At 43.6% G+C, this 25620-nt stretch overlaps 1 protein-coding gene across 1 annotated transcript in view; it reads left to right on the forward strand.

Moving 5' to 3' along the window:
- The window catches only part of P3H3 (prolyl 3-hydroxylase 3), a 200365-nt gene that overhangs the window by 138947 nt on the left and 35798 nt on the right, over positions 1-25620 (forward strand). The window contains exons 10-11 of the mRNA XM_053693072.1: positions 24893-25010; positions 25149-25224. Coding sequence (XP_053549047.1) covers positions 24893-25010; positions 25149-25224 — 194 coding nt within the window. The remainder of the gene's footprint in view (positions 1-24892; positions 25011-25148; positions 25225-25620) is intronic.

Below are 25620 nucleotides of genomic sequence, written 5' to 3' on the forward strand. Positions count from 1 at the left end.
TGGGGTTGGCAACATCATGCTTTGGGGCTGTTTCTCTTTGATGACGCAAGTTCATCATTTCCGGCGTCTTAGTCGACGCTCGGTTTCTTTGAACAAGGTTGGGTCTGTTATGACGCGAGTTGCGTCATTTCCAGATGTTGTTGGCGGAAAATACATTTTTAACTTCCTTTTGCGTTGTGCGTCATTCTTGGCGCCAAAAAATTTAGTTTATTTTTCACCCCACTTCCTATATGCCTCTTGCCTTTTATATGCTCAGAGGGCTATGCTGTTTGCATTTTTCCCATTCGTGAAACTGCCATATAAGGAAATTGTCAAATTTGCTTTAATGTAGTTTTGTCTTTTACATTTTGCAAGATGTCTCAATCTGATCCTGTCTCAGAAGCAACTGTTGGAACCCTGCTGCCTGATCAGTTCTACCAAAGCTAAGTGTATCTGTTGTAAGTTAGCTGAGATTATATCTCCAGCTGTAGTATGTAACAGTTGTCATGATAAGCTTTTGCACGCCGAAAATGTTTCCATCAGTACTAGTACAGTTTCTGTTGTTCCTTCAACATCTAATGTACATGATATCCCTGTTGATATGAACAATGATATTGCTGATGCGATACAGAAGGCTTTGTCTGCTATTCCGTCTTCTAATAAACGTAAAAGATCTTTTAAAACTTCTCATACTACTGATGAAATTTGTAATGACCGACAACATACTGAAATATCCTCCTCTGATGAGGGTCTCTCTGATTCAGAAGATCCTACCTCAGACATTGACACTGACAAATCTACTTATCTTTTCAAGATTGAGTATGTTCGTTCCTTGTTAAAAGAAGTGTTGGTTACTTTGGATATTGAGGAGTCTAGTCCTCTTGATATCAAAACTAGTAAATGTTTAAATTATGTTTATAAACCTCCTGTGGTTACCCCTGAGGTTTTTCCAGTTCCTGATGCTATTTCTGATGTGATTGCTAAGGAATGGATTAAGCCTGGTACTTCTTTCATTTCTTCTTCTAGGTTTAAAAGGTTGTAACCTTTGCCATCGGCTAGATTAGAGTTTTGGGAAAAAGTCTCCAAAGTTGATGGGGCTATTTCTACTCTTGCCAAACGTACTACTATTCCTATGGAAGACAGTACTTCTTTTAAAGATCCTTTAGATAAGAAACTTGAATCTTATCCAAGGAAAGCTTATTTATATTCTGGCTATCTTCTCAGGCCTGCCATTTCTATGGCTGATGTTGCGGCTGCATCAACCTTTTGGTTGGATAGCCTAGTGCAACAGGAAACAGATCCTGATTTGTCTAGCATTGTTTGTTTGCTTCAACATGCTAATCATTTTATATGTGATGCTATTTCTTTTTTAAGACACAATGAGTCCACGGATCATCTTAATTACTAATGGGATATTCGCCTCCTGGTCAGCAGGAGGAGGCAAAGAGAACTACAGCAGAGCTGTTAAATAGCTCCTCCCTTCCCTCCCACTCCAGTCATTCTCTTTGCCTACGTTAGTGATAGGAAGAGGTAAAGTGAGGTGTTAGTAAAAGATTCTTCAATCAAGAGTTTATTATTTCTTTTACAAGATATGACGAGTCCACGGATTTCATCCTTAATTATGGGATTATGCCTCCTGGTCAGCAGGAGGAGGCAAAGAGCACCACAGCAGAGCTGTATATATAGCTCCTCCCTTCCCTCCCACCCCAGTCATTCTCTTTGCCTGTGTTAGTGATAGGAAGAGGTAAAGTGAAGTGTTAGTTTAGATTCTTCAATCAAGAAGTTTTTTATTTTAAATGGTGCCAGTGAGTACTATTTTTCTCAGGGAGAAATTGTCAGTCAATAACTTCCTAAGAGGAGTGGAGACATTTTATTTTCTGCCCTGATGTGGATGATCTTAGCAAACATTATTTAAGATCCTGCTGGTTCCCACAGAGCGGTTGAAGGTAGTGTAAAGAAACATCTTCAGTGTGGAGAACCGTGTCATGCTGCAATCAGCATTGAGGTATGTTTAGTCATTTGCTTCTGGGGAGACTAGATACATCAGAACAGGCTGACATTATTCCCTGTACTGGGGAGGGGTAATCAGTATGCACTATATGAATGGAAATGGTGTGCCTGGAATTCCCTTTTAGTTTGATTACTTATCAGTGTGTTTGTGCAGTGACTATTGTGTTCACTTATGCTTATGCTGTGTGGGCTGACGCTGGGAGATGCGATTTGCTTCCTAAGGGCTGTCGTTATTTATATTCCTTATAACTGGCTTTGGGAGTGTGTGTATAAGAGGGGCACATGGCGTTTTTTAGTTATTTGAGTTGGGAAACTGACATGTTTCTTCTTCCCATGCGGGTCTCAGTACAGCTCGAGTTACGCACGCTCAGCCGCACAGTAATCATCCGGATCGGCAGCAGGGTCCTGGGCTCCGGTGTGGCCTAAGTCAGTTTGTGCACCTAGGGGTACAAAGAGACTTGGGAGCGCTGCTCATGGAAGATCAGTGTTGTCTGGGGGCAGGTAGGCGCCGCAGCTGGGCTGTGGCGAGGTGCAAGTGTCTGGAGTGTGATAAAAATTTGTATATAGAATAACTGAACAAACGGAGCAGTATTGTTAAGTTAGTTTGTGCACATAAGGGCACTGTTTATCTCTGCAAAAGTTGTTATACTGCTAGCAGAAAAATTGTTGCGCTTTTATTATTTAAAGGCGCAGTAGAGTTTTTTTATTTCAAATATTTTACTATATGATTTGACTTCAAGGTTAAATATATCAAGTAAAGAACGACTATTATTGCTATTGATAGTCTGTTTAACATGTCTGAACTTCAGGAAAGTACCTGTTCTATGTGTTTAGATGCCAATGTGGAACCTCCTCTTACTTTTTGTCCCTCATGTACTGAAAGGGCCTTACAATGTAAAGAACAGATTTTCTTTAATGCAAGTATGTCTAAGGATGCTTCTCAGACTGATGAGAATCAGGGTATGCCGCTACTTTCTCCCCAAGTGTCACTACCTTTAACACCCACCCAAGCGACGCCGTGTTCTTCAACCACGTCCACTTCTTTTACTCTGCAGGATATGGCTGCAGTTATGTCATTTACCCTTACAGAGGTTTTACCTAATTTGCCAGTGTTGCAGGGCAAACGCAGCAGGACAGAAGCCACTCTGATTCCTGCGACTTCTGATACTTTGATGGCTATTTCCGATGTACCCTCACAGGGATCTGATTTGGGGGGTAGGGAACTTCTGTCTGAGGGGGAGCTTTCCGACTCGGGAAGTGTGTTACCTCAGACGGACTCGGACGTCATGTCCTTCCGATTTAAGCTTGAACACCTCCGCCTGTTACTTCGGGAGGTTTTAGTGACTCTGGATGACTGTGACTCTATTGTGGTACCACCAGAGAAATTGTGTAAGATGGACAAATACTTAGAGGTGCCTGCTTACTCTGATGTTTTTCCGGTTCCTAAGAGAAACTCGGAAATTATTACGGGGGAATGGGAAAGACCGGGTATCCCGTTTTCACCTTCTCCTAATTTTAAGAAAATGTATCCCATAGCTGACACTGTTCGGGACTCTTGGAAAACAGTCCCTAAGGTGGAGGGAACTATATCTACCCTGGCTAAGCGTACAACTATTCCTATTGAGGACAGTTGTGCTTTCAAGGATCCTATGGATAAAAAGTTGGAGGGTCTTCATCAGGGTTTTCTTTTACAACCGACGGCCTGTATTGTACCAGTTACGACTGCAGCGGCCTTTTGGTTTGACACCTTAGAAGAGTCTCTTAAGACTGAGACTCCTTTAGAGGAAATTTTAGATAGAATTAAGGCTCTTAAGCTGGCTAATTCTTTTATTACGGATGCCGCCTTTCAGATTGCCAAATTGGCGGCTAAGAATGCGGGATTTGCCATTTTAGCGCGTAGAGCGTTATGGTTAAAATCTTGGTCTGCTGATGTGTCATCTAAGTCAAAGCTTTTGGCTATTCCTTTCAAAGGAAAGACCCTATTCGGGCCTGACTTGAAGGAAATCATTTCTGACATTACGGGAGATAAGGGTCATCTCCTACCTCAGGATAAAGCAGCTAAACTGAGGGGTAAACAGAATAATTGTCGTTCCTTTCAGAATTTCAAAGGAGTCCTCTCTCCTTCTTCGCTAAACAGGAAGGGAATATTGCTCAAGCCAAGTCCATCTGGAGACCTAACTAGGCTTGGAACAAAGGTAAACAACCCAAGAAGCCCACTGCTGCTCCCAAGACAGCATGAAGGGGTGGCCCCCGATCCAGGACCGGATCTAGTAGGGGGCAGACTTACTCTCTTTACCCAGGCTTCGATAAGAGATGTTCAGGACCCCTGGACACTGGAAATCATGTCCCAAGGGTATCAACTGGAATTCAAAAATTCTCTCCCAAGGGGGAGGTTTCTTCTTTCACAATTGTCTGTAGACCAGATAAAAAGAGAGGCGTTCTTACATTGTGTAAAAGACCTCTCTACTATGGGAGTAATTCGTCCCGTTCCAATACAGGAACAGGGGCAGGGTTTTTACTCAAAACTTTTCGTGGTTCCCAAAAAAGAGGGCACGTTTTGACCCATTTTAGATCTCAAAAGTCTAAACAAGTTTCTCAGAGTCCCATTTTTCAAGATGGAGACTATTCGGACAATTCTGCCATTGATCCAGGAGGGTCAATATATGACTACCGTGGACTTGAAGGATGCATATCTTCATATTCCTATCCACAAGGATCATCACCAGTTCCTAAGGTTTGCCTTCCTGGACAAACATTTTCAGTTCGTGGCTCTTCCCTTCGGGTTGGCCACAGCACCCAGGATCTTCATGAAGGTTCTAGGGTCTCTTCTGGCGGTTCTCAGGCCGCGGGGCATTGCAGTGGTGCCTTATCTGGACGATATTCTGATCCAGGCGTCGTCTTACAAACTGACAAAATCTCATACAGACATGGTTCTGTCCTTTCTGAGGACTCACGGGTGGAAGGTGAATTTAGAAAAGAGTTCACTAATTCCACAGACAAGGGTTCCTTTCTTGGGAACTCTAATAGATTCTATATCCATGAAAATTTTCTTGACGGAAGTCAGAAAGTCAAAGATTCTGAATACATGCCGAGCCTTTCAGTCCAATCCTCGACCATCAGTGGCTCAGTGCATGGAGGTGATTGGATTGATGGTGGCGGCAATGGACATCATTCCCTTTGCTCGCTTTCATCTCAGACCACTACAACTGTGCATGCTCAGGCAGTGGAATGGAGATTATGCAAATTTGTCTCCTCAGATAAATCTGGATCAGGAGACAAGAGACTCTCTTCTTTGGTGGTTGTCACCGGATCATCTGTCCCAAGGGACGTGCTTCCGCAAACCCTCTGGGGTGATAGTGACAATGGACGCCAGTCTCTGGGGTGCAGTCTGGAATTCCCTGAAGGCTCAGGGGGTATGGACGTGGTCGGAGTCTCTTCTTCCAATCTACATTCTGGAATTGAGAGCGATATTCAATGCGCCTCAGTTGGCTTCGGACAAATTCATCCGATTTCAGTCGGACAATATCATGACTGTGGCTTACATCAGTCATCAGGGAGGAACAAGGAGTTCCTTAGCGATGACAGAAGTATCCAAGATAATTCGGTGGGCGGAAGCTCACTCTTGTTATCTGTCAGCAATCCACATCCCAGGAGTGGACAACTGGGAAGCGGACTTTTTGAGCAGACAGACGTTTCATCCAGGGGAATGGGAACTCCATCCGGAGGTCTTTGCCACTCTGATCCTCAAATGGGGCAGACCGGAGTTGGATCTTATGGCATCCCGTCAGAATGCCAAGCTCCCGAGATACGGATCCAGGTCCAGGGATCCTCAGGCTGAACTGATAGATGCCTTGGCAGTGCCTTGGTCGTTCAACCTAGCTTATGTTTTTCCACCGTTTGCTCTCCTTCCCCGGGTGATTGCTCGGATCAAACAGGAGAGAGCTTTGGTAATTCTCATCGCTCCTGCGTGGCCTCGCAGGACTTGGTATGCCGATCTGGTGGGCATGTCCTCTCTGCCACCGTGGAAGCTTCCATTGAGGCAGGACCTTCTCATTCAGGGACCCTTCCATCATCCGAATCTGGTTTCTCTGCAGCTGACTTCTTGGAGATTGAACGCTTGATTTTATCTAAGCGGGGGTTCTCTGATTCGGTCATTGATACTTTGATTCAGGCACGTAAGCCTGTCACTAGAAAGATCTACCTTAAGATATGGCGTAAATATCTTTATTGGTGCGAATCCAAGGGGATTCCTAGGATGTTATCTTTTCTCCAAGAAGGATTGGAGAAAGGGTTGTCAGCAAGTTCCTTAAAGGGACAAATTTCTGCTTTGTCAATTTTGCTACACAAGCGTCTGGCAGATATTCCAGACGTTCAGTCTTTTTGTCAGGCTTTGACTAGAATCAGGCTTGTGTTCAGACCAATTGCTCCACCCTGGAGTTTGAATTTAGTTCTTAATGTTCTTCAAGGGGTTCCGTTTGAACCCATGCATTCCATAGATATTAAGTTGTTATCTTGGAAGGTTTTATTTTTGGTTGCTATTTCTTCTGCTCGCAGAGTTTCTGAGCTTTCAGCTTTACAATGTGATTCTCCTTATCTTATTTTCCATGCTGATAAGGTGGTGTTACGTACCAAACCTGGTTTTCTTCCTAAGGTTGTTTCTAATAAGAATATTAATCAGGAAATTGTTGTTCCTTCATTGTGTCCTAATCCTTCTTCTAGGAAGGAGCGCCTGTTGCATAACTTGGACGTGGTCCATGCCCTGAAGTTTTACTTACAGGCGACTAAGGAATTTCGTCAATCATCTTCATTATTTGTTTTTTCTGAAAAAGGTAGGGGCCAGAGAGCTACGGCTACCTCTCTTTCCTTTTGGCTGAAGAGTATAATCCGTCTGGCATATGAGACTGCTGGACAGCAGCCTCCTGAAAGAATTACGGCTCATTCCATTAGGGCTGTGGCTTCTTCATGGGCATTTAAAAATGATGCTTCTGTTGAACAGATTTGCAAGGCTGCAACTTGGTCGTCTCTTCACACTTTTTCCAAATTTTACAAATTTGATACTTTTGCCTCGCCCGAGGCTGTTTTTGGGAGAAAGGTTCTTCAAGCAGTGGTGCCTTCCGTTTAGGTTACTGTCTTGTCCCTCCCTTTCATCCGTGTCCTATAGCTTTGGTATTGTATCCCATAAGTAAGGATGAAATCCGTGGACTCGTCATATCTTGTAAAAGAAAAGGAAATGTATGCTTACCGGATAAATGTATTTTTTTTACGATATGACGAGTCCACGTCCCACCCTGTCATTTCTAAGACAGGTATTTACTTATTTTTGTTAAACTTCAGTCACCTCTGCACCTTGGCTTTTCCTTTCTCTTCCTAACTTTGGTCGAATGACTGGAGTGGGAGGGAAGGGAGGAGCTATATATACAGCTCTGCTGTGGTGCTCTTTGCCTCCTCCTGCTGACCAGGAGGCGTAATCCCAAGTAAGGATGAAATCCATGGACTCGTCATATCGTAAAAGAAATAAATTTATCAGGTAAGCATAAATTTCCCTTTTTAAAGAAGTGCAAGATTGTGCTGCTTTGTGCTAGGGTGTAGCTGTAGTCCATGTCAGTCTCTTCAGTAGAGCTTTTGGTGGCTTTAGAGCAATGGGAACTTGTGGGACATAATTCTCACTGTGCCTCCCATACACTTATGCTGCCCTGTTTGTCAAAGTCTGAGAGAAAGAATACTCAGTACTTTTTATTTCCACAGGCCAATGTGAAGGGGAGGACTTCACAAGCCGGGTGAACTGCCTTACTGCCGGGCAGATTTCTGAGCTAATTTTTATTTTCTGTGGTTGTACACAGAAAGATTGGCACTTTTTATATTTTCATGGACACCACTGTAATTATCCTAGAGAGTGAGGATATATTATTGGGCAGTGACTGCAGGCACTGGAAGGATGTGGAGAAGTGGCTCTATTTTTATGTTTAAACATACGCTGTTAGGAGGTTACACATAGCCATATGTTGAATCTAACAACGGCTTATTTTGCTAGACCTGTTTAGATTTAAGTTACACATCAGCTCACAACGGCTTGTTTTGCCTTAACTATCTAGACATGATGCGCATGTTGGTATTTTTCACTTAGCCATACTTTCAACTATTAACGGCTGGTTTGCTTTGCAGCTGTTTGGAGGATTGGCCTGTCTGTGATCGTTGCGCAGGTTGAGGTATTGCACACGACCATACTCACAACTCACAGCAGCTTATTTTGTTTATAACCATCTGGAATATCCTGCCTGAACAGGATACGTGGGTTGCGGTGTTTACAGTGTAATTTCTACTGCTGTTGGCTTTCTTTTATGAACTTACCGACTGGGAGGTTAGTTTACTCATGGCCATATTGTTATTTTAGTTGTTCCCTACGGCTCCAGCTTTACATTTTGCCCGCCCGGGAACTTTAGCCTGTTACGCCCATGATGGGCGGAGCTAAGTGACGCGATATTGTTTGCGCGCCTTTGTTAATTCACAACGGCTTGTTTTGCTTTTCAACCATCTGGGACATTGAAGGGTCTTCTCTGCTGCGTTATAAAACACGGCTGGGAGACTTCTCTTACTAGTCTAAAGTTTTTCAAAGTGGCTAGCGGTTTAGGGTGCATTGTCAGGTTTTTCCCATGCTGCGAGGGAAAGCACAAGAGGATAAATAAACATTCAGCGAGTGAGGGCTCTGTCACAGTTGTTGCTTTCTGAGGTCCCCTCCCAGATGCTTGAGGGAGGGGATACTTCGATAGCTTCTGAGAGTAAACGCTCAGTTCTGACAGTATGATTCCTCCTGCTGATACTGTAGTATCTTCAGGTTTAAGCTAGATTACCTCCGTATATTACTTAAAGGGACATTATACACTCATTTTTTCTTTGCATAAATGTTTTGTAGATAATCTATTTATATAGCCCATAAAGTTTTTTTTAAAAATAAATGTATAGTTTTGCTTAGTTTTAAATAACATTGCTCTGATTTTCAGACTCCTAACCAAGCCCCAAAGTTTTATGTGAATACCGTCGGCTACCTTCTCCAGCTTGCTCCTGTTTGTGTAAAGGGTCTTTTCATATGCAAAAGAAGGGGGAGGGGGCAGTGTCTTATTTGCCACTTGCAGTGGGCTTTCCAGCTACCTTTTCAACAGAGCCAAACTGACAGCTTCTAAGTAAGTTTTTAAACAGTTTTATACTGGATTTTTATATCAGTATCTGTGCATATTATTCTTTATAGTAGTGTCTATTACATGCAGTTATATGAAAATGAGTGTATACTGTCCCTTTAAGGACCTGGGCTATTTTTGCATTTCTGCTGTGTTTGTGTTTAGCTGTAATTTTCCTCTTACTCATTTACTGTACCCACACATATTATGTACCATTTTTCTCGCCATTAAATCGACTTTCTAAAGATAACATTATTTTCATCATATCTTATAATTTACTATAAAAAAATTATAAAATATGCTGAAAAAAATTGAAACCCCCCCACTTTTTCTAACTTTAACCCCCAAAATCTGTTACACTTCTACAACCACCAAAAAACACCCATGCTAAATAGATACTAAATTTTGTCCTGAGTTTAGAAGTACCCAATGTTTACATGTTCTTTGCTTTTTTTGCAAGTTATAGGGCAATAAGTACAAGTAGCACTTTATTTCAAAACCATTTTTTTTTTTTTAAATTAGCGATAGTTACATTGTAACACTGATATCTGTCAGGAATCCCTGAATAACCCTTCACATATATATATTTTTTAGTAGACAACCCAAAGTATTGATCTAGGCCCATTTTGGTATATTTCATGCCACCATTTCACCGCCAAATGTGATCAAATAAAAAAAAATCACTGACTTTTTCACTGACTTCCACAGCTGCATTCATTACTTTTGGGAAATAAGAACCTGGCCACCAGGAGGAGGCAAATACACCACAGCCAAAGGCTTAAATACTCCTCCCACTCCCCTCATCCCCCAGTCATTCTTTGCCTTTCGTCCCAGGAGGTTGGCAGAGATGTGTCAGAATTTTTAATTTTTGTTTTTTGTCTCTTATGGAGGGTAGTACTCTTCGGCATGGGACAGGAGTTTTAAGTAGTCCTGTCAGTCTCTCAGTGAGGGCTTGGATGAAAGTTAGAGTCCAGAGATGCAGGGAGAGTCTTTCTGCGAAACCATCCCGACTCATATTAACATCTCCTCAAGCAATTGGCGTTTTCAAACTTTGCTCCGCTGCCTGCTTTCTTCTCTCAAGTCCATGGCGGAGGCGATGCCACCAGGGCAGGCTCAACCATGGGACCAAGTGGGTCCAAGGGACCCAGGCAGCACTTGAAAAGGGGCAGCACTTTATTTACTGTTAGCCACGGTCAGACCCAGACCAATCCTGTCTTCACTCTCGCTGCGGGATTCACAGGCTCCCAGCAGCATAACCTTATCATGCACAAAGTCACTATATGTTGATCAATAATGTTACTATTGGGGGGCGTCATTGTATTCTCGGACCCAGGCAGCACAATGTCTTGAGCCGGCTCTGGATGCCACTATTCGTCACACTTAAAAGGCTGTGTTCCTGTCCCACGGCGTATATTCCGTTAAGATCGTTTCATTTTACTTTATCGTCAATGTACTGTAATGTGAATGTTTTCCTGAGAGGCTACACACCTTTGCGGGTCTAACTATATGACATAAGGGTCTCAGCGAGTCTCTGTTAGTATCTAGGTATCGCGGGTTAATATCTCCTGAGGGGGGTTATTATCATGTTTGTTATGTGATTCAATCTACTTATGTGTGAGGTTTATGGGCTCGTGGTTGGAACTTTGAGGCCTTTGGAAGTGACGTGGCCTTTTGGTTGGGTGGGCTTTTTTTGACTGTTCGGTTCACCTTGTGTTTGGGCGTGATTACGTTCCGTTCCCCATTTCCGCATTCCTGACCATATGGCGAAGGAGATATTCTAGTTAGCAGGGGTCTGGTCATAGGAGGTGGTGAGTGCCCCAGCCATTGTGGGTGTCAGGTGCCGTTTTGGTTTTCATACTTCAGTCCATGTTGATATTTCCTCTATCCAGTTATGGAGGATTCTGATGCTGAGACTGTGCTCATTTCAGATTCAGTTACGGAGGACTCTGATATTGAGACTATTTTGATTTCAGATTCTGTGTCCGGTGATGACTCTGGATTGGCCTTGTTGACACATGTCGACCAGTGTTGTTCCATATGCCGTATAAGAGTGCCTGGTTCCTCGTGCTCGGGGAATCGGGGAACTGCTGAGCCATCCGCCTCTGGGGGGCCCCATCCTCCAAGTGGCGAGTTCCCTTCAAATTCATACTTCTACACATGCGGGTAACCCAGTTTATGGTTCCTCCATGCGGGGTGGCGTGTTCCCCCCGGAGGTTGCAGCACGGAGGCGATGGTCCGTCTGCAGAGTCCAGACGTTTATTTGAGATTGTGCTCGTGCCCTATTGTCCCGGGTCTTCTGCCTTGGGCTGGGCCTCAACAGTTCCCCGCGGGTGTAACTGTTCCAGAGTGTTGTGCCTTTCGTTACAGGATTGCGCGCCTTAGCGTTTTGCTTTGACATCTTTTTCAGTTATTGAATGACCCTATCGTTAACAGATATGGGGAATTTCAGTCTGATAATTTGAATGGTGCTCCTCATGGTAGGCCTGTGTCTTTTTGGGCGTTAACCTCTGGGTTGCCTTATATTTTATTTATATCCGATGGGATGTGTCTTGTTTTTTTTTCCTTCGGGAACCTTTGGGATTGATACTCTTTATTACTTCTTCAGAAGTTGTTTTGGACATGTTAGTCCTATGTTAAAAAGGTCTGTCTTCTGTTTTTTCCCCTATGAGGGAGAATTTATGCTGCTTGCTGGCTAGGACCCTAGGTGCAGGCTGGTCCTGTTGGGTTTGTTCAGTCTTGCAGCTGTTCAGACACGTGACGCTGTTCTGCTCGGCTGGTTCGGTAAAAGCGCAGAGTGCTCAGGTTATCATTGTTTTTCATGTTCAACTAAGCATTCAAGAGGACCTGTGGGTCCGTGAAGCGGGAAGGATTTTTTCAGTCCTTATTGCCTTCAAAGGACAAGAGATAGTGTGTGGATTCAATCAAGTTAGTCTCCCATAGAAATGATAAATAAATTCACAGTTCATGTGTAATATAACCCTCCAAACAATCCATCAAAGGCAATTAGCAGATACAGATAAAACAACACTTGCGGCAGACTCACGCTTCCGATGTGGTGGGAGGACCTCCGCTGATCCTGCGGTGCGAAGAGAGCCGTGCTCCCTACCTCACTCACCCTCTATACCAGCGTGTCTCCGATGTGTGTTTGTCAGTCCGTATCTAATTTCTTGGCGCTTGTCAATGACGTCACTCCTTGGCGCTTGCAAACTGTAGCCAATGTGGGGAAGTCGGCAGGTACTGGCAAAGCACTGTTCCTTGTGTCAAACTGGATTGTTGGATCTGCTGAGTAATAGACAATGTAGCAAAAAACAAAGGTCGATCCACTCCAGTAAATTAAAAAATCCAATTTATTGAAAAGTAATGTTTAAAACAAATGATGCAGGGAAGCACCTTACAAAAAGAAAGATTTGAGCAGACAAAGCACTTGGCTTATTGCCTTCAGTCATAGATGGCCGGACAGGGGAGTTTCCCGCTGCGTCACTCTATCTGACATCTGATTTCATCAGAATCTAGAGCCTCCCCCATGGGTTGGAGGGCTTAACGCCCCTTACCGCAGTTGAGCAGTTTGGCCTTCATTTTAAGGCCTCTGGATTTGTCCTTTTGGGCTTGAGACAACAGCTTGTACAGGATAGCTGTGTAGCATGCAGAAAGTTTGCAGTTTGAAACCAGTTGCAGCTCTTCACACCTTACAGGTGTATGCGTAAGCTGTTTTATAGTGTATCTAGATGCATCTCTTACTCTTTGACGTGTACTGTCTGTCCGAGTTATAAGAGAGCTTTTGGGTCTTCTTCCATTGTCTCCGGTGAGTTGGATCTCCTTTTAGGGATCTGTGTTTCCGGGTGATGATTGTTCCCTGCGGGGACTTTGTTTAGCTCAGGGTTTTCCGGAGCTGGGTAGGCTTAGTGTCTTTCTCTTCCTTGTGCCCTCTGCTTGTGCGGAGGTGATAGGGAGACTAGCCCTGCTAGTAGGATTTTTTGGACCTCGAGGTATCCCTTGGCTGTCCTGAGGCTTTGAGAAGTATCTTCATATGACTTCTAGCCTTGCTCCTTGGAGCGTTAGACTTTAGATAGGGGTGTTCCACGGTTGTGGGATCTTGGGCTATGTCCTTGCTGGTTGGCCAGGTTTTCGGAGTACTTTTTACTCTTTGCCACAAGAGTAGCCCATGTCATCTAGTGGTTAGCTGCGTGGCTTGCGCCTCAAGGGTTGTTGATTCATACCCAGCTGCTGGCACTGGATGTCCATTTTCTGGTGCGCCTTAGGGTTGCATTCCCCTGGTTAGCTTGCCAGTATTCCCATGGATTCCCTGTTCTGCAGGCGAATGGGTTGGCTGTGCCTCTGCTTGGCAAGCTACTTGTAGGGGAGTCCTTTTCTAGTAAATCTGTGTTGGGAATTTATCTTCCCATTAGCCTGTGGCTTCGGGCCTTGAGGAGTTGTTGGTCTTACCGGCATCATCCCTTTTCTTTAGGGGATATTCTCCTCCCTATGGAGATGGAGTACTTGCTTGGGGCTTCTCCTGGATGGGAGGCGGAAAGGTGGGATTGGTTCCCCCTGGGGTCTTGCTGGCTCCAAGTCAGACTTTTTGGGCCTTTATTTTGATAGATCCTATGGCCTTGTTGTCTGTTTTCAGAGTCGGGTTGTACTTGTACTCTGTGGGGATGGCTCTGCTATCCTTACGCTTGTTCCTGTACCTGTTTCAGGATTTTTGTTCCCCTGTCTTGGATCCCTGAGGCTGGGTCGGTCTAGCTGGGTGTGGGTCTGAAGGTCAAGATGGCCGAGCGGTCTAAGGCGCTGTGTTCGTGTTGCAGTCTCCTCTGGATGTGTGAGCTTGTTGAGTCTATCCTATTAGTTCAGTCTGCTAAGGTATAGATTTTCCTTTCAACTTGCTACATTGATTTCAGAAGAGGGTTCACTCTTCCTTTGGGTTCTGAGGGTATATTCTCCTTCTCAGGGGTCCTCGATTGAGATTTTGTTCCCTTTTTTGGTGACCTGTGTGTAGGTCCGGCGACTTAGGTTGCCTGGCACGTGCCCTCTGTCTGGGGGTTGCTTTTGCAGTCTGTTTCTTGCTTGACTGCTTCTTCTTCCTCGCAAGTACCCTCTGTGTCGTCATGTTATGGTCTCTGTGTTCTCAAACTTGGAGTTTTTCACCTGGGTGTATTCCACACTTTTTCATGGTCGAATGCCCTGGTATTCTATGGTCAGACACTGGGAGGACTTTGCCTCTTCAGTTGCATTCCGTGCTTGCAGGACATTGGGGAGACGTCTGTTCTGTCTCTGTGCCCGGTCTTATCCCGGGATTCGCTTGGTATAGACTTGGCCTACTTTCCCTGCTTGGGTCCCTTTGGGTCTCTGTGAGCTGGGCTCACTCTTGGAGGTGTTCTCTTTTGTATTAGGGGACCTTTCCATTTCCTCGGTTCTCCTTTGCCTTGTCCCTTTGGGGTTTTTTCGTTGGTGTCCCCTTCATTTGTGGGGGGTGAGCGGTGGGGTACTGTCTGTTGGGCAACAGTGTCTTCTGGAGGACTGTTGGCTCAGTCGAGTCCGTTTGCAGCTCTAGTTTGGCTTCTGAGCTAACTGCGAGTCAGTGTCATTGGGGCTTTTCCCCTTTAAATGTTCTCGGCTTCGGACGAGGCAGGGTTTTTTATTGGGTAGAGGTTCAGGCCTGGTGCCCTCAGTATGGGCCTCCTATGTATCCTCCGGTCTTGGCATTCAGTGTCCTCTGTAGCTTGGGTATTGTTTTCCCAAAAGTAATGAATGCAGCTGTGGACTCTTTCCATTTAAGAAGAAAAACATAAATTATGCTTACCTAATAATTTCCTTTTCTTCTGATGGAATTAGTCCACAGCTCCCCACCCGTAATTTTATGTATGGCGTCCTTATATTCTTCTGGCACCTTTCACCCGGATATTTCTTCTACTGTTCCTTGTTCCTCATCAGAATGACTGGGGGATGAGGGGAGTGGGAGGAGTATTCAAGCCTTTGGCTGGGGTGTCTTTGCCTGCTCCTGGTGGCCAGGTTCTTATTTCCCAAAAGTAATGAATACAGTTGTGGACTCTTTCCATCAGAAGAAAAGGAAATTATCAGGTAAGCATAATTTGTTTTTTCACTAACTTCAGGTTTCTCACTGAAATTATTTATAAACAGCTTGTGCAATTATGGCACAAATGGTTTTAAATGCTTCTCCGGGATCCCCTTTGTTCAGAAATAGCAGACATATATGGCTTTAGCATTAATTTTTGGTAATTAAAAGGCCGCTAAATGCCGCTGCTCACCACACTTGTATTATGCCAAGCAGTTCAGGGGTTAATTAGATAATTTGTAGGGTTAATTTTAGCTTTAGTGTAGAGATCAGCCTCCCACCTGACACATTGCACCCCCTGATCCCTCCCTGACCCCCCTCAAACAGCTCTCTTTCCTCCCCCACCTCACAATTGTCACCACCATCTTAAGTACTTGCAGAAAAACTGCAAGTATAAAAATAAAGGTGTGTTTTTTTTATTTTTAAGATTTTATCTATAGTGTAGAATCCCCCAACCTCCCTGATCACCCCCCCACCAAACAACTCTCTAAGCCTGACCTATTGGCCGCCATCTTAGGTACTGGCAGCTGTCTGCCAGAACCCATTTACTACCAAATTTCCCTTTTTGTCTTAAAAAAATAATAAACCCCCAATTTCTGTAGTGTAGCTGCCCACCCTTAAAACCCTACCACCCTCCTAGATCCCTTCCCAAACATTTTCCTCCCTCTCCTTTTTTTGACTCCTTTATTGTAAACTGAATGTAGCACAGGAGCGCGCTCCCGCCCCGCCTCCAGGAAACAGGATCCGGATGTCTACCAACCATGTGCCGCCCACCCGCCTCCCTGCGATGGCTCCCACCCACCAACAATCGGCACCATCGCTGGCCGATGCAGAGAGGGCCCCAGATTGGCTCTCTGCATTGGATGCCTAAAAAATGTTATTGCAGGATGCCTCAATATCGAGGCATCACTGCAATAACATGAAAGCGGCTGGAAGCGATCACGATCGCTTCCAGCGCTTGAAATCCGTGAGGACGTACATGGTACTTCCTTGATCATTGAGTGACAGTTTTTGTAAGACGTACCCTGTTCATCCTTAGTCCTTAAGGGGATAATATATTTTCATCTGGCCGTGTTATTACTTAAAGGGACAGTAAACACCAGAATTATTGTTGTTTAAAAAAGTAGATAATCCCTTTATTACCCATTCCCCAATTTCTCCAACATAGGTGTGTCCGGTCCACGGCGTCATCCTTACTTGTGGGATATTCTCTTCCCCAACAGGAAATGGCAAAGAGCCCAGCAAAGCTGGTCACATGATCCCTCCTAGGCTCCGCCTTCCCCAGTCATTCTCTTTGCCGTTGTACAGGCAACATCTCCACGGAGATGGCTTAGAGTTTTTTGGTGTTTAAATGTAGTTTTATTGCTTCAATCAAGAGTTTGTTATTTTAAAATAGTGCTGGTATGTACTATTTACTCTGAAACAGAAAGGAGATGAAGATTTCTGTTTGTAAGAGGAAGATGATTTTAGCAACCGTTACTAAAATCGATGGCTGTTTCCACACAGGACTGTTGAGATGAAGTAACTTCAGTTGGGGGGAACAGTGTGCAGACTTTTACTGCTTGAAGTATGACACATTTCTAACAAGACTTGGTAATGCTGGAAGCTGTCATTTTCCCTATGGGATCCGGTAAGCCATTTTAATAACAATTTATAAAGGGCTTCACAAGGGCTTTAAAGACTGGTAGACATTTTTCTGGGCTAAAACGTTTGTTTTATAAGCATGTTTTATGGTTTGTTACTCTGAGGAGTTGTTTTTATCTGGGAATTTTGATAATAAAAACGGCAGGCACTGTAATGGACACCTTTTTCACTGGGGGCCTTCTCTAGTCATAGGCAGAGCCTCAGTTTCGCGCCACTAATGCGCAGTTGTTTTTGGGAATCAAAGCATGCAGATGCATGTGTGAGGAGCTCTGATACACTGAAAAAGCGTGCTGAAGGCGTCATTTGGTATCGTATTCCCCTCTGGGCTTGGTTGGGTCTCAGCAAAGCAGATACCAGGGACTGTATAGGGGTTAAATGTAAAAACGGCTCCGGTTCCGTTATTTTAAGAGTTAAAACTTTCAAATTTGGTGTGCAATACTTTCAAGGCTTTATGACACTGTGGTGAAATTTTGGTGAATTTTGGACAATTCCTTCATACTTTTTCGCATATTCAGTAATAAAGTGTGTTCAGTTTAAAATTTAAAGTGACAGTAACGGTTTTATTTTAAAACGTTTTTTGTACTTTGTTATCAAGTTTATGCCTGTTTAACATGTCTGTACCATCAGATAGACTATGTTCAGTATGTCAGGAAGCCAAAGTTCCTTCTCATTTAAATAGATGTGATGCATGTGATAGTGAAAATGATGCCCAAGATGATTCCTCTAGTGAGGGGAGTAAGCATGGTACTGCATCATCCCCTTATGTGTCTACACCAGTCTTGCCCACACAAGAGGCCCCTAGTACATCTAGTGCGCCTATTCTTCTTACTATGCAACAATTAACGGCTGTAATGGATAATTCTATTAAAAACATTTTAGCCAAAATGCCCACTTATCAGCGAAAGCGCGACTGCTCTGTTTTAGATACTGAAGAGCATGAGGGCGCAGATGATAATGGTTCTGACATGCCCTTACACCAGTCTGAAGGGGCTAGGGAGGTTTTGTCTGAGGGAGAAATTTCAGATTCAGGAAAAATTTCTCAACAAGCTGAACCTGATGTTATTACGTTCAAATTTAAATTGGAACATCTCCGCGCTCTGCTTAAGGAGGTGTTATCTACTCTGGATGATTGTGACAATTTGGTCATTCCAGAGAAATTATGTAAGATGGACAAGTTCCTAGAGGTCCCGGTGCCCCCCGAAGCTTTTCCTATACCCAAGCGGGTGGCGGATATTGTAAACAAAGAATGGGAAAGGCCCGGCATACCTTTTGTCCCTCCCCCTATATTTAAGAAATTGTTTCCTATAGTCGACCCCAGAAAGGACTTATGGCAGACAGTCCCTAAGGTCGAGGGGGCGGTCTCTACTTTAAACAAACGCACTACTATCCCCATAGAAGATAGTTGTGCTTTCAAAGATCCTATGGATAAAAAGTTAGAAGGTTTGCTTAAAAAGATGTTTGTTCAGCAAGGTTACCTTCTACAGCCAATTTCATGCATTGTTCCTGTTACTACAGCCGCGTGTTTCTGGTTTGATGAACTAGAAAAGTCGCTAGATAAAGATACCTCTTATGAGGAGATTATGGACAGAATTCGTGCTCTTAAATTGGCTAATTCTTTTACTCTAGACGCTACCTTGCAATTAGCTAGATTAGCGGCGAAAAATTCAGGGTTTGCTATTGTGGCGCGCAGAGCGCTTTGGCTAAAGTCTTGGTCAGCGGATGCGTCATCCAAGAACAAATTGCTTAATATTCCTTTCAAGGGGAAAACGCTGTTTGGCCCTGACTTGAAAGAGATTATTTCAGATATCACTGGGGGAAAGGGCCATGCCCTTCCTCAGGATAGGTCTTTCAAGGCTAAAAATAAGCCTAATTTTCGTCCCTTTCGCAGAAACGGACCAGCCTCAAGTTCTACACCCTCTAAGCAAGAGGGTAATACGTCTCAAGCCAAGCCAGCCTGGAGGCCAATGCAAGGCTGGAACAAAGGTAAGCAGGCCAAGAAGCCTGCTACTGCTACAAAGACAGCATGAGATGTTGGCCCCCGATCCGGGACCGGATCTGGTGGGGGGCAGACTTTCTCTCTTCGCTCAGGCATGGGCAAGAGATGTTCTGGATCCTTGGGCCCTAGAAATAGTCTCCCAAGGTTATCTTCTGGAATTCAAGGAGCTACCCCCAAGGGGAAGGTTCCACAGGTCTCAATTGTCTTCAGACCACATAAAAAAACAGGCATTCTTACATTGTGTAGAAGACCTGTTAAGAATGGGAGTGATTCATCCTGTTCCGTTAAAGGAACAAGGGATGGGATTCTACTCCAACCTGTTCATAGTTCCAAAAAAAGAGGGAACATTCAGACCAATCTTGGATCTCAAGATCTTAAACACATTTCTCAGGGTTCCATCGTTCAAGATGGAAACCATTCGAACAATTCTTCCTACCATCCAGGAAGGTCAATTCATGACCACGGTGGATTTAAAGGATGCGTATCTACATATTCCTATCCACAAGGAACATCATCAGTTCCTAAGGTTCGCCTTTCTGGACAAACATTACCAGTTTGTGGCACTTCCATTCGGATTAGCCACTGCCCCAAGAATTTTCACAAAGGTACTAGGGTCCCTTCTAGCGGTGCTAAGACCGAGGGGCGTTGCAGTAGTACCTTACTTGGACGACATTCTGATTCAAGCGTCGTCTCTGTCACAAGCAAAGGCTCATACGGACATTGTCCTGGCCTTTCTCAGATCTCACGGGTGGAAAGTGAACGTAGAGAAAAGTTCTCTATCTCCGTCAACAAGAGTCCCCTTCTTGGGAACAATAATAGACTCCTTAGAAATGAGGATTTTTCTGACAGAAGCCAGAAAATCAAAACTTCTAAACTCTTGTCAAGTACTTCATTCTGTTCTTCTTCCTTCCATAGCGCAGTGCATGGAAGTAATAGGTTTGATGGTTGCGGCAATGGACATAGTTCCTTTTGCGCGAATTCATCTAAGACCATTACAACTGTGCATGCTCAGACAGTGGAATGGGGATTATTCAGACTTGTCTCCGACGATACAAGTAGATCAGAGGACCAGAGATTCCCTCCGTTGGTGGCTGACCCTGGACAACCTGTCACAAGGGATGAGCTTCCGCAGACCAGAGTGGGTCATTGTCACGACCGACGCCAGTCTGGTGGGCTGGGGCGCGGTCTGGGAACCCCTGAAAGCTCAGGGTCTTTGGTCTCGGGAAGAATCTCTGCTACCGATAAACATTCTGGAACTGAGAGCGATATTCAATGCTCTCAAGGCTTGGCCTCAGCTAGCAAAGGCCAAATTCATAAGGTTTCAATCAGACAACATGACGACGGTTGCGTATATCAACCATCAGGGGGGAACAAGGAGTTCTCTGGCGATGGAAGAAGTGACCAAAATAATTCAATGGGCGGAGACTCACTCCTGCCACTTGTCTGCAATCCACATCCCAGGAGTGGAAAATTGGGAAGCGGATTTTCTGAGTCGTCAGACTTTTCATCCGGGGGAGTGGGAACTCCATCCGGAAATCTTTGCCCACATAACTCAATTATGGGGCATCCCAGACATGGATCTGATGGCGTCTCGCCAGAACTTCAAGGTTCCTTCCTACGGGTCCAGATCCAGGGATCCCAAGGCGGCTCTAGTGGATGCACTAGTAGCACCTTGGACCTTCAACCTAGCTTATGTGTTCCCACCGTTTCCTCTCATTCCCAGGCTGGTAGCCAGGATAAAACAGGAGAGGGTATCGGTGATCTTGATAGCTCCTGCGTGGCCACGCAGGACTTGGTATGCAGACCTGGTGAATATGTCATCAGCTCCACCATGGACGCTACCTCTGAGACAGGACCTTCTTGTTCAAGGTCCGTTCGAACATCCGAATCTGGCCTCACTCCAACTGACTGCTTGGAGATTGAACGCTTGATTTTATCAAGGCGAGGGTTCTCAGATTCTGTCATTGATACTCTTGTTCAGGCTAGAAAGCCTGTAACTAGAAAAATCTACCATAAAATATGGAAAAGGTATATCTGTTGGTGTGAATCTAAAGGATTCCCATGGAACAAGGTAAAAATTCCTAGGATTCTATCCTTTCTTCAAGAAGGTTTGGAGAAAGGATTATCTGCAAGTTCTTTGAAGGGACAGATTTCTGCTTTATCTGTTTTACTTCACAAAAAGCTGGCGGCTGTGCCAGACGTTCAAGCTTTTGTTCAGGCTCTGGTTAGGATCAAGCCTGTTTACAAAAATTTGACTCCTCCCTGGAGTCTCAATCTAGTTCTTTCAGTTCTTCAGGGGATTCCGTTTGAACCCCTACATTCCGTTGATATAAAGTTATTATCTTGGAAAGTTTTGTTTTTGGTTGCAATTTCTTCTGCTAGAAGAGTTTCAGAGTTATCTGCTCTGCAGTGTTCTCCTCCATATCTGGTGTTCCATGCAGATAAGGTGGTTTTGCGTACTAAACCTGGTTTTCTTCCGAAAGTTGTTTCTAACAAAAATATTAACCAGGAGATAGTCGTGCCTTCTTTGTGTCCTAATCCAGTTTCAAAGAAGGAACGTTTGTTGCACAACTTGGATGTGGTTCGTGCTCTTAAATTTTACTTAGCAGCTACTAAGGATTTCAGACAAACATCTTCTTTGTTTGTTGTTTATTCTGGTAAAAGGAGAGGTCATAAAGCAACTTCTACCTCTCTCTCTTTCTGGCTTAAAAGCATTATCCGTTTGGCTTATGAGACTGCCGGACGGCAGCCTCCTGAAAGAATCACAGCTCACTCCACTAGGGCTGTGGCTTCCACATGGGCCTTCAAGAACGAGGCTTCTGTTGATCAGATATGTAAGGCAGCGACTTGGTCTTCACTGCACACTTTTACCAAATTCTACAAATTTGATACTTTTGCTTCATATGAGGCTATTTTTGGGAGAAAGGTTTTGCAAGCCGTGGTGCCTTCCATCTAGGCGACCTGATTTGTTCCCTCCCATCATCCGTGTCCTAAAGCTTTGGTATTGGTTCCCACAAGTAAGGATGACGCCGTGGACCGGACACACCTATGTTGGAGAAAACAGAATTTATGCTTACCTGATAAATTACTTTCTCCAACGGTGTGTCCGGTCCACGGCCCGCCCTGGTTTTTTAATCAGGTCTGATGAATTATTTTCTCTAACTACAGTCACCACGGTATCATATGATTTCTCCTATGCATATTCCTCCTTTACGTCGGTCGAATGACTGGGGAAGGCGGAGCCTAGGAGGGATCATGTGACCAGCTTTGCTGGGCTCTTTGCCATTTCCTGTTGGGGAAGAGAATATCCCACAAGTAAGGATGACGCCGTGGACCGGACACACCGTTGGAGAAAGTAATTTATCAGGTAAGCATAAATTCTGTTTTTGCATAACCAACACAGTTATAATAATATACTTTTTACCTCTGTGATTACCTTGTATCTAAGCCTCTGCAAACTGCCCCCTTATTTAAGTTCTTTTGACAGACTTGCTTTTTAGCCTATCAGTGCTTGCTCCTAGGAGCTTCACGTGCCTGAGCTCAATGTTATCTATATGAAACACATGAACTAACGCCGTCTAGTGGTGAAAACTGTCAAAATGCTTTCAGATTAGAGGTGGCCTTCAAGTTCTAAGAAATTAGCATATGAACCTCCTAGGTTTAGCTTTCAACTAAGAATACCAAGAGAACAAAGCAAAATTGGTAATAAAAGTCAATTGGAAAGTTGTATAAAATCACATGATTCAAAGAAACCAAGTCCTCGCACGCCAAAAGGGGGTAGATCAGGGTAAGGAATCAAAGCCGCCACTCCGTGCTTAAGAATAAAAGCTTCTTTATTGGAAGTCACTAAAAGGCAAATCTTGCCGTCAGGAGCAATAGGTCAAACGCGTTTCGTAGGTATTAACTTTATCAATGACCCTTCTCATCACCCTGTTTCACTCCCCTAATAAAGAGTGCAGACACATCCCCAATTAATGAGTGTCACAAGGAGGTGAATATAATTGGATATCACACATACACAAATGAATGCAAATATCGTATACAGACATGGATTACAAATATGCTTCAAACTTCTAAACATAGTTTAAATTGAAAGGAATACAAATTCATTTCATGGGAGTTGTATGATTTGCAAAGAATAGCTGAATATTAATTAAACATTATATATATATATATATATATATATATATATATATATATATATATATATATATATATATATATATATATATATATATATACTCACTGTATTTTAGGAACTCATCCTCACATACAAATAAAGAATCCTATTGCCCCCATTTTTCAGAACAGTATGCTCTAAAAATATAATTAAAATGCATTATAGTATCCATGTTATAACTGTATCTATGAGAACATTATAATATAATTCAACAGATAATCAAGTTACTATTGGGGTACATCCTACTCAGAGTAAATAATTATCATATTTTTACACACCAGGAAGGTTACAGTAATGGCTAATTTGTTCATTCATTCACTCATTGGATCAGTCAACATAAAGTTTAATGTCCCAATCTGAGTTCAAGCCCCTAGGGACCCTAGTGTTCATTTGTAAGATCCAATAAAATCACATGCCCTATTTAAATCATGAAAGGTTTTTTTTTTACTTGACTCTCCCTTTAAAGCGCCATAAAACAGGTTGAGATCTGTGCATATTCTAAAAGGGCTAATTCATTAAAAAATAGTTTGCATAAAGAAATTGTTTAACAATTGCTGGCAAGTATATTAAAGGGACAGTCTACACCTAAAACAACGTTACCCCATAGTTACGATCTCATGATTACAATTATATTGATACCCTGGACCCCTATTTTCGTGTATCCGCTTACCCACTTTTTCAGAAAAATAGTTTTTATTCCTTGATTCAAACATGGCTGTTTAACTCCTCCCATTAGCTTCTCCTCCTGTCTTCTCGAGTCCTGATCTTTCCCTATAACACTCGTGCACGGACTAAACAGTGACCTCATTAGACCCTAATACGCATGCGCAATTATCCTCAGCTCAAAACCGGAAGTCGGTAATTGTTATCTCTGCACACACAGAACGGGTAACTCTTTTTTTCTTTCCCTCTGCGGAAGTAAACTAAAGCCGCATTGCTAAATAATAGGTAAATAAAAGTTAATTAAATGCGATAAACTAATCTTGTTAGTTTGCAGACTGTGTACGAATACTTACAATAAATAAACACTGGTACTTCTGTGAATTCATAGTGGTAAAAACATAGATCGAAACTTTGGTTCCGGATACTTGGTTCCCAGTTACGTTGCGCATGCGCGAAGCAATGAATGCGCGATACAGTTTTTTAATTGGTGATCAGTTTTTTATTGGACGGTGCAAACTAAGAGAGTGGGTGACGTATTGTGTGGGCGGATCGGAGCGGCCATTTCTAACAGTCAGAATCTAACTTTTCATGGAGAATAACTCTGGATGTGTACAAGTCTCGATATGGTTGCAGGGGTGAGCAAAAAAAATCTGAACATTATCTAACGGATGGATTAAGGTTGTTTTAGGTGTAGACTGTCCCTTTAAAATAATTTCCAAAAATAAGCAAAATGAATTACATAGCTAAGCTGCCTGGAACAGACAACTCCACCCCCTTATTTATCAGTATAAGACACAGGCATTGTATTTCACCTTAGTTCACAGCTTCTAGGCAGCTCCAGCAGATAATCCCTATGCACTTTTGCATTCTACTAAAACAGCAATAGATATAGATACAGCCATAGAAGGAAATGTGTGGGGGGAGTTAGAGCTGTACAATTCAGAAACTAAAAAGAAAGGGTTAATGGGGAGGCACTGCAGTATGCATTTGCAGGTAAAGTCATTCAAGTACATATTATATTATGTTTCTATCCCAAGTCGTTTTATGTCCCTTTAAAGTAGCTCACGCTAACTGATGAATGTGGTCTGCAAATGTATGTCCTCTTGCAGGGGGTTCTCTTGCTCTGTATTAGTGAATCTAATTACTCTGTTCTCCCCTGTGCACCAATATTCCAGGAGAGCAAGAGGGCCGTGCGGATCTCAGTCACCCGGTTCATGCAGATAACTGTCTACTGGATCCTGAAGAGAGGAAGTGCTGGCGAGAGCCTCCAGCATATGTGCACCGCGACTATAGGTATGAATGGGCCCAGGGCTCCTAGTCATGCTTAGCACAGTGAGCATTGTGAGTCCCTGTATATTTGTCTTGATTTATTCTAGTAACTATACACTAGCTTGTGTCATCACATGGCCGTATAACCTGTGTTCTCTGCAGTGGGGTCTTGTACCTAAATGAAGATTTCCAAGGGGGGGATTTGTTCTTCACAGAACTTGATAGCTCAACAGTGACCGTAAGTGGAATGCACTTCTGTCCTACGTGATTAACGCCTAAAGATATAATAGCATGATTCCTACTTATTCCCTCCTCTTAGTATCCCCTCTAATATCCTGTCCCTCTCACTGTGTGTTATATCCTGTCCCCCTCTCACTGTGTGTTATATCCTGTCCCCCTCTCACTGTGTGTTATATCCTGTCCCCCTCTCACTGTGTGTTATATCCTGTCCCTCTCACTGTGTGTTATATCCTGTCCCCCTCTCACTGTGTGTTATATCCTGTCCCTCTCACTGTGTGTTATATCCTGTCCCTCTCACTGTGTGTTATATCCTGTCCCTCTCTCACTGTGTGTTATATCCTGTCCCCCTCTCACTGTGTGTTATATCCTGTCCCCCTCTCACTGTGTGTTATAT

Source organism: Bombina bombina, chromosome 9 (assembly GCF_027579735.1).
Source record: "Bombina bombina isolate aBomBom1 chromosome 9, aBomBom1.pri, whole genome shotgun sequence".
NCBI lineage: Eukaryota > Metazoa > Chordata > Amphibia > Anura > Bombinatoridae > Bombina > Bombina bombina.